Source organism: Sesamum indicum, linkage group LG15 (assembly GCF_000512975.1).
Source record: "Sesamum indicum cultivar Zhongzhi No. 13 linkage group LG15, S_indicum_v1.0, whole genome shotgun sequence".
Lineage (NCBI taxonomy): Eukaryota > Viridiplantae > Streptophyta > Magnoliopsida > Lamiales > Pedaliaceae > Sesamum > Sesamum indicum.
In genome coordinates this window covers 7,787,779-7,798,118 of record NC_026159.1, presented here as the reverse complement: position 1 = coordinate 7,798,118, position 10,340 = coordinate 7,787,779, and the positions used below count along the sequence as shown (strand labels likewise).

At 36.4% G+C, this 10,340-nt stretch overlaps 1 protein-coding gene across 1 annotated transcript; it reads right to left on the bottom strand.

Moving 5' to 3' along the window:
- Positions 4,691–10,340, bottom strand: LOC105178196 (monosaccharide-sensing protein 2). Its single transcript, XM_011101606.2, has 6 exons — positions 10,135–10,340; positions 9,791–9,963; positions 8,772–9,338; positions 7,824–8,680; positions 6,200–6,387; positions 4,691–5,438 (listed from the first exon to the last, which is right to left on the bottom strand). Exons 2-6 carry the CDS (start codon positions 9,867–9,869, stop codon positions 5,000–5,002), a joined length of 2,130 nt encoding a protein of 709 aa, XP_011099908.1. The 5' UTR covers positions 9,870–9,963; positions 10,135–10,340; the 3' UTR covers positions 4,691–4,999.

Sequence of the window (10,340 nt, the reverse complement as noted above, 5' to 3'; positions counted from 1 at the left end):
CATTATAGGCAAGGTTTTCATAGTGATAAAATTAACAGTACTGTCCAGATTTCTTTACGGATGTTTCCTCGTTTGATGTAGAAGAGTTTTTTAGTAGATCCATTACCTCCCTTGTACCCAAGAACTTGTTTGTATTAATGTAATGCTTCCTAGTTTTCGTTTTAAAAGATAAGGTGTTCAATAAAATCGTTGTACTCTCAACTAATCGGTTCAATTCAAATTGCACTGCAATTCAAGGCCTTGCCAGAAACCATTGTGTACTAGAGAAGAAAAATCCAAACAGTAATAATTAGTACAACTGTTTTGATTCATATTCTTCACTTGCAACATTTGTAAGAAGAATAACACGAACTCTACAGATATAAGGGAGAGAAAGCAAGAGGTTTTAGAGTGTTTTTTTTTTTTGTTGTTTTTTTGGTATCATATAAATGCACTTACACCAACTTACACACTTGCACCCACACTACTCACTATACTTCCACACTAGTATCATCATAAGCAAGAAAATGTGTGCAAGTGTACATGGCCGAGTGGATGGGGTTGAATAACTCCCCACTTAGTCATCACTTGCTACATGAGTGAGGTTTCAACTTCCCTCAACCTCATTTAAATTGATGGGCTTGGACTTGGATATGAATGTGAGTGGTTTTAATTTAATTTAACTTAATTATTGAATTAGCTATTGTGGTACATCGTTTTTTTGTGTATTATAAAAAATAATTTTTTATATTTTAAAATATATTATAAATAAGAGTAAGATATATAAAATATAAACCAATACATTACATCAATAAAAAGAAAGAAAAAAGAGATAGTAATTTATTAATTTATGTAAATTTTGAAAAGTTGAATAAGTTAGTTATTTTATCATGAGAACATTTTTAACTTTACAAAAAATTAGTGTGGTGGTGTCATTAACTGACGTTTGTGAGTGTGGAAAGGATTTTCTTTTTATATTAGTATAGATTATTCTAAGCCCACTTGGATTTTCATATCACGACTCTCCGTGGGTCAGTTCAGTCCGCTTAACAACTCTTTGTCGATCACCTACTAATAACATATATACATCTCATGTTTGTCGTCAATGAAAAGTGACCCGTCATATGGATACATTCATGAGTGCAAGTTCTAACAAAATCTTTGATACCCATTCTCGAGGTTCTCGACTTAGAACAATCCATATTAACCCTCGAAGTTGGTTTCATGATTACCATCGCATGCATAATCTAACTTCATTTGTTATGATGGTCTAGGGCTTTGTCCATGAAATGCAACCATGCATATATGCATTAAACACGGCAAATGCGGCCAAATGAGCTTTACTATATTCATTATTTTAATGCTATATGGAATAAGATTGCTTCTACCACAAATGCAAGAGCCAACCTATTGGCTTGACGATCACCTATTCCAACAGTCTCCCACTTAACCAAAAGATATTTACCTAGGTGCACTTACACATCTTCTCCATATGTACATTGGGCAGTTGGACTAGGTTAGCAAGTCTGCTTTATTTTTTATATAGACGTAATGCGATCCAATCACAACTGTGTTTGGGTTTGTGATGAGGTCCCATCTTTCATGCTTGTGTAACAACCCCCTTATTATCATATACAAACTTCGCAGTGCTAGGCGCCACATCCATCATTTGGATGTAAACTTTGTCCAAACAACATCCTTGCAATTTCATAAACTGCAAACCTCCCGACTTCTATCAAAGTACATTGTATCCCACTTAGAACTCTTTTGAAATGACAGCCTTTGATTCAGCCGAACAACACAACTAATTCTAAATAGGTTATTCTCAACTATGTATTGGAAATTGATATCTATATACTTTTTCAAATATTAATTTTCTACAGATACCACATCCTTAGTTCTTCAAAGGACCTCAAGGATGTCCGTAAATGGTAGGCGCAGTGACCATCACTAGCGTATGCCTGATAATGCCTCCTAATCTATTAGGACATCAAGACTTTTCGAATTAGGTCTTTCCATAAATCCTTATAGACCTATCTCTATAGATCACAAGAATATAGGAAACCTACCCAAATCTACATGGAGAATTTAATAGAGAATTATGCTTTAGTGTTCCTTAACATTTTGCTATCATCACATGATGCAAAATATTATCCACTCAAAGTATCGAAATATTTTTTATTAGGCTCCAACATTTATGACTTCAACATATTTAGTTCGGATTTTGGGAGTTCACAAACCTTTTGTTCCTTGTAATGACTTGAGGTAGATCTTTATAGACCCTTCCTCAACCATTTCACTTAAGTAATATGGTCTTTACATCCACTTGCCATATCTCATTGTCATCTTATATAACTATGGCAAGCATAATCCTTATGCACTTGACCATGGTCGATGAACGATCCAGTTTTCTCAAGCTGCCACTCAGAGCATCTTTGAATACAACTTTTTTGCCATCAATCGGGGCCAACAAGGTCATACCTCTCGATCTTGGATCCCGTAGCTTCAGACCACTACCACGAATCGATATAACATATCGTCCCTTCCATCTTCCTTGGATCACTATCCAAGACTTCTTAGAGTCTGTGTATAATGAGATCATTATTTGAAATTTATGAACATTTTAACTACCATGAATTCAACACACGACTCCTCGAGTTTGCAAAACATTCTTTTAAGTATCCAACGAAAACCCTTTTTCCCAGAACACTAACTACTTGAAAGAAACCTGTTGTTCGAAGGAGATCAACCACATCATAGTTTTTTTTGATTCATAACTTAGGGTTAAAGGAGATTGTTGATCTCTTTGCTCTCTTTTTCTTGTTCTTTTGTCTTCTCCATCAATCAATTATTGATCTACCATATTCCTTTAACGCCTACTAGCATAGGGTTAAAGGAGATTCCGTCTTAGGTGGTCTGGACTATTCTTAGAGGGAAGACACTTGTGTTGCTATCCTGAATGATAGCCGAACACCGTTTAACTTGACAAGCAACTAGTAGCCATTTCCACCATTAGTTCGACATGAGATTCTTTCTTGAGAACGTTTACTCACCTACATCAAACGGAGTGACTAAAGGATGGTATCCTAAAGAATTCAATTGACTCCTTTTTTTCATGAGATCCGCATCGTAGTAGCAACGAGATGGACTATTTGATTGCTAATTATAATATTATATTGTAATTTAAACTCTAATTTTCACTCTGTTTAACATCTCGAGGGCTATACGAAATCATCCATCGTAAGCACTCTCTCTTTGTCGGTCCAATTTGGCAAGCCTAACCTAGTTTTTCTACTTTGGATTTGTATTGAAATAGATGACCAAAAAATCAATTAGTTTGACAATTTGAAAGCTATTCAGCAGTCTTATTAAAGTAATATTATCTTGATGAATAAAGTAAGTATTCATCTCTGACATATGTGTTTGTTGTATTTACTAATTAAGTTAAATAGTACTTTAACGTCACAACAAATGCCCATAGACCAATTAGAAAAACCTGTGTAGTTGGGATGCGCATAAGTTAACAACTATGAAACCAATTTTTGAGAGTTGGCTTGAAATATTCCAAGTCGAGGACCTCGAGACTGGCATCAAAAGTCCTATAGGGACTTGCACTGAGTATTGTATTTATTGGATTAATGTTGTATTTCATTGGCAATAGACATAAGTCGTCTATGCAATTTTACTAGGTTAGACAAGGATTGTTAGCTAACCGAACTGACTCGCGAGATGAGCTTGATTTGGATGACTGTTATTCTTGGTTTCAATAGTACAAGATTAGTTTGCAGACTTGAAGAATCATGATCGTCACATGAATATGAAAATTGTACTTTGGATTTGGGGAGAGGTGACTGTGTCTTTTGATGTAGTCATTATAAATCTTGTTCAGAGCAGTAGGAGTATGTAGTGAGTATTTGATTCCAAGTGAGAATCTATTCCCTATCACTTTTCGTACCATTCATTATGGGATTACCACTTTTAGTCTTCTAACTTACAGAAATTAGCACTTTTGATCCTCATCTACTTTTCCATCTATAGTTTAACGTTGTAGGTCATGTGCCTAGTACATGACCGTTAAGCATTTTTAGTTGGAGTAAAAGTTTTCCCTCTCCCAGCAGTAGCATATGAATGTTTTATTTGACCTACTTGATTCACTTGCTGAAAACATGATTCTTTTTATTACTTCTATTTGACTTCAACTTACAGAAATATGGAGATAAGATTCAATTTTTGTGAGAGGAGAGAAGAATTCCCCTTTCTTTGTCCTAATTTCTTTCAAAATTTATTTTTCTTCTCAAAATAGTTATATTTCCCCCTAAAAGTGGTACCAAGCTGAAAAATATGCCAATTTGTCCTCTAGCAAAAAATATTTAATGGTCACCTGTTGCGCGCGACCTATGCAATTAAATTATAGATGAAAAAGTGGATGAGACCGATAATGCTAATTTTTATAAGTTATGGGACTAAAAGTGCTAATCCCGTCACGAATGAGATCAAAAGTGAAAGGACCTAACTTACGGGACCAAAAATTCTATTACCCCAATTATAAATATTAAGGTGTTTTGACACTTAAACTTCAACCTTTTTTCAGTTTTCTTTTAAACACTCCCAAATTTTACTATTGGATTTAACTTACAACTTATTCCAACCATAAAAATAGAAATTATTGCAAACACTCTTTAGGTCCTGTTAAAAGTGTTCCACTCGAGACTGTCATCAAGCATGAGGATCATTTCAACTGATGGTCAAGATATTGCAAAATTATCGTCCAACTACATGATCGATCTATGAATGGAGATGTAGCCAACACATGGAACAAATGAAAACCAGAAATTAGAACAAGGAATGAACTAACAGCTGGCTGCCGTCTCCTGTCAACTTTATAAGCGATCATCTTCTTTCAGACAATCATCACTGCTTTCTCACAGCTCATCAAAATGGCTGATCTAATTAGCCTGTAAGAAAAGGAAAGAAGCAAGTTCTTGATCAACTCTTTTAAACTTGCACACACTCATCAGTTCTATACAATATCTGCAGTTTGTTTTGCACCCACTGCAAAGAATTCCGTGATAACTTCTAGCGGCATGCCCTTTGTTTCTGGAACCTTTACGAAGACGAAGACCCATGCGACAGCGCATACAACAGCATAAATTCCGAATACACCAGCAAGGCCTATTTGGTTCAGCATGACCGGGAGCGTGTACGTTACGATGATGTCTCCAATCCAAAATGTGAGAGCACATATCGCAATGCAAATTCCACGCACACGAGTAGGAAAGATCTCGGCACATAGTATGTTAGGGATCGGTCCGAACCCCATGACGAAGCAGCAGAAGTAGACGATAACGCTAGCGGTTGAGATGACCGCATGCATCACAGTTCCCAGATCAATGACATTTCCAAGGACTAATAAGATCAGTGTCACCAATAAAACCGGTAGAGTAGACAACAGTAGCCACCTGTGGGGACATATATACGATTGAGTCGAAATATATTTACCAGAAAAGAAACCAAAATGAAGACTTCCATCAACCCCCTACTGGCCCAAAATATTATGCTTTGAGAACTAATTTTACAAGCTGTAAAGATCCCATACTCATTTGCTATATGTCATATATTAGGTTATATTTGAATTGATGGATTTGAACTAGAGAAAAATATTTGAAGAAATGACTTCAAATGACTCCATACTCAAACAAATTTGAAATTCATTAATGTTCAACCAAATATGGGAAAATAGCATTTTTCATTCCGTAAGTGCGGAACTTTCTACTTTTAGTCCCTGGTACGAGATTCTCATTTTTGGTCCCAGGTGAAATTTTTGGTCCACTCTAATTTTTATTTTGCAATTGAGGACAATAATTTGAAAAACTAATTCATTTGTTTCAATTTCTGCCGAAAAATGTCAATTCCAAAGGATGAAGCGGGTTGCAACGTGCTAAGCATCCGCCTCTTAATGATGAAATCAATACTTTCTAACAAAAACAGACAAAACACATGAGTTTTTTTTCTTTTTTTTTAATATTATTGGCTTCAATTGCAAAATTAAAATTGGAGTGGACCAAAACTGCCACCCTAATATAATTACAGGACGAAAAATGCATATTTTCCATGTTTGAAACAGATAGTATGGATCCTCCAATGCCTATTTGTGACCCACAATCGAGAACAAATTAAGTGCTGGTTAAAATTCAAAGTCACATAAAAGAAGAAGTGATACCTTCTGCCTGCAATATCCATAAGTCTCATTGCAACACCAATGCTTGGAAGCATCAACAACGTTGTGACACCACTTATCAGAAGGGAAGCAGAGTCTGAACTGAGGCCCAAGTTTGAGAGGAGGACTCCCACACCCGCTTGTTCCAGAATTTGAGGAGTGTAGTACAAAACCCCATTAATTCCAGAGAACTGCCATTCATTACATGCATCAGCACGTTAATATTTACAAATTTTAGCATACATATTAAAAATAGGAGCAATTTTATTTTTACTCCCATAAATTAGATTCGTTTTTTATTTAGCCTATTTGTTACGATTTTCTCACATTGCATCTTATAAGATAGAAATTTTCAGTCATCATGTGTTTTTTTCGTCCGATAATTAATGGAGATGTCACGTATCATTGGTTCAAACACGTCCAGACTAATTGCCCTATGACTTCTTCATTAATTATTGAGCAGAAAAGTCATATGAGGACAAAATGGAAAATTTCTAACTTAATGGATGCAATGTGAAAAAGTCATAACAGATGAGACTAAATTGAAAAAGGCCCTAACATATGTGACTAGAAATACCATTTTTTTTATTTTTAATATGTATGCTAAAATATGTAAATAATAAGTATTTGTTAAAAAATTTAAATATATGAAAACATAAATAATATATATTATAAATTTATGATTAATTTAATATTTCAAAATAATATTTCTTATACAATGAGACTTTCTTTAGTTGTTTTATTTTTAATTTTTGAATCTCATCATTTACGGACAGATAAATGAATAATTTAAAAAAGTTGTCATTCAACCATTTTTTCTTATTCATTTGGGCATACAAGCATAGGAATGATATATTAAATTCATTCAATTTCTATTTTTCTTCTATTTCTAAATTTATTATATTTTTATAAGAATTCATTTTTACATTCTAATCATTCTAGAAATCCCATCAAGAAAAACTACGAATCTCTTTAGATTCACCAAAAAATCAGTAAAAGTAATTGTATCCTAAAATTAAAATGTTTCTTTGAAGGAATTAATAAACTATTAGAGAAAATCATGACAATGAGAAAATAAAATATAAGGCATAACCTTAATCATGTGTTTAAATTTGAACTATAATATACTCGTCATACAATCAGTGTACAATTGAGGGAGAGTGATCAAATATATAACAAGTATATCACACTTGCTGTATGATTAGTTGGGTTCATACAAACTCAGTTCGAGTAAGAATTTTTCAAGTATATGGATGGAAAATTCTTATTCAGGCAAGTTTGATCGAAGCAAATCGATCAAATAAGTGTATCGCACTTGCTATGTGATTGATCATTTTTTCTAAATATTTACACTAATCACATGACAAGTGAATTGCACTGGTCATATGATTGGTTTAGATTTAATCGAGTCAGGTCCAAACTAAAATTTAAGAATAATGCCACACAAGTCTTGCCGTGATATTTCATCAAATGGATTTACAACCTGCCCTACTGTATATGACTGAAGCTGGAAAATAATTAAACTTGAATTGCATGAGAAATGTAGAATCAAAGAAAATTAGAAGGCTGCCTGATATTTCTTGGTTTGAAATTAGTTTAAACTTAAGCATGATACTTGCATAGTTACCTGTTGAAGAATTTGAATTCCCACACCTACTACCAATGCATGTTTCACTCCTGGTTCGAAGAGTTCATTCCAGCTTGTTCCCCCTTTAGCAGCAGCTTGAGGTTGTTTATCCATTGCTTTGCCAATCGTATGATGATCCGGAAGCTCCTGCATGTGAAGAACAGACTGGCTCACCAAAGCAGCCGCGTGGACGACTTCGTTTTCTGCTCCGCAGAGTGAAATTATAGAGCCCCTTCGGGATGCAGGAGCACCCTCCTGGTGCAAGTAGATCCTCTTTAGGCCTCCTGAACTTTTCTCGTCCTTTCGGTATGCAAGCTGCCACCCACCACCAATTCCCATGCCACTCACTTGTTCACCGGCGTTATCCCTTTCGCCGTTTGAAGCCTGACGTGAGAGCAAAGGACTCCTCAAGTTGTCATCAGACTCACCCCCGGAACCGTCTGATGCATGGTCTCCATCCTTCTGCAGGTTTTCCTCATCCCATTGTTCACCTTTGCCATGATGCTCCGCAACATTGAACATGCTGCCGAAATTTGGGAAGAGCATGCTTCTCATGCTGCCTGACTCCGGGAGCTTCTCATGAACGCTCCCGAACAGAGTGACCAAGGGATCCACAAGCTGCACATTGTTCTGGTTAGGCATGCTCCCATGACGGGAGACGGCACCAAGAGTACTCTGCTCGATGACAGGTTTTGCAATCCAAGATTTTCCCTCCTCAGCCCCATACAATTTGATGCGGTCTTTCTCCACAGCATGCTCTTGGCTATCGGCTAGCACATTGTCAGGACTTATTATGTACTCCTCTATAGATGTGTCACCTCCAACACCTAAACCTTCCACTAACAAAGCCATTTCACCTGTTCAAATAGCAAGAGAAAAACATATATTACCCGGAAAGCTATTTAACCAGATATCAAATTAAGTAGACTACGACAGATTCTGTATTACCTGAGACATCGTCTGTTCCACGTAACATTTGTAGAACTTGTTTGGCTTCTTTCATCTTTCCTTTACTTACCAGCCACCTTGGGGATTCAGGCAAGAAAAGTATAGCCAGTGCGAAGTATATCAGGGAAGGAATAGAGAGAACCCCAAGCATGAGTCTCCAACTAGGTGAATCCTTCAAAGACATTGCGAAGACCATGCAGTATGACATGAACATGCCCGCAGCACCAGTGAACTGCGGTAGGGTATTCAGTAGTCCTCTTATTTCTGGCGGGGCAGTCTCAGATATGTACACAGGAACAAGAGTAACGGCAAGACCGATGCCAAAACCATCCATAAGCCTTGCCAGAAGGAGCACACTGACATTTGGAGACCATAACATCACTAATCCACTAAGACAATAAAGAACAGACGATAATATTAGCATCGGGCGTCGTCCAAGCCAATCAGATACTGGCCCAGAACATGTTGTGATGACCGTTGCTCCAATCAGGGACATAGCGACAATGAGCCCTTCTATTGTAGGTTCGCTCTGCAAATGAAATTCCCTTTTGATGTAAAGCACAGCCCCTGAAATAATTTCATGCACGTTTTCAGGCTGATTCAGGATATTCAATAGGTTGGTAAGTATTGCTATTTTTTCTATAGAAAGATAATTTGCTCATTTGTAATATTGGGTTGTTTGTGTTTTTCAGTTGTGGCAAAAATACTAAAAGACTGAAAGATTCACAAGTACAAACTGGCATGTGATAGAAACTAGATTTCGCCGCGGATTTGTGTAATGTCTCTAACATTTATTACTTACTCAAGGATAGCCAGACACCTTCTACAATGTAGTAATATCTCTAAGATTTGTACAAACTGAGGGGAAATAGCATGTTCTGCCCCATATTTCACCCCACAAGTTACAAAATTTCCGACTTTTAGTTCTTTCGTCACATTCCATTATTATTTTGACTGGAAAAGCTACCATTAAAAGAAAAAGACCTGCATTGGAAGAAAACTCAACAGCAAACACATGCCTGCTATAGTTGCATTGTCCCATCCTTGTAACAAATTCCCAATGGCCGCTGCAATGGCGACTAGCACAGCTCCCCTCATCCTTGATGAATATATCTCTTCTACGTTCAAACAGTTGATTCTTTATAATAAAATCGGCTAACGGTTAGATTTTTTATAACATATGGTGGTGGACCTGCAAGTGCAAAGCAAAGATTCAGTACATAGACAGACGCACAACATATCGAAGGATGCATTCATATGAACATGCATGCCTAAACATCTTTCCACATGAGGGATCATGGAAAGAGACATGACATGTAAATCAAACCAGAACCCGTTTCAGGTACACCTTAAGAGGGCTTACAGAATTTGCACGACTCTTTTGCATATTACGTGAGGCGGATGCATGTATAATATATACATGCAGCTCGTAAAACTTTCTGAATAGATCGAGGAAAGTATAGGAAGTCCGAGTGGGAAAAAGGAGTTGTGCTTTTGTTTTTGACATATAGCAAGATTGGTGCGAAAGACTATATTGAGAGAGAGGGAGAGAGATGCAGTGGTTTGGGA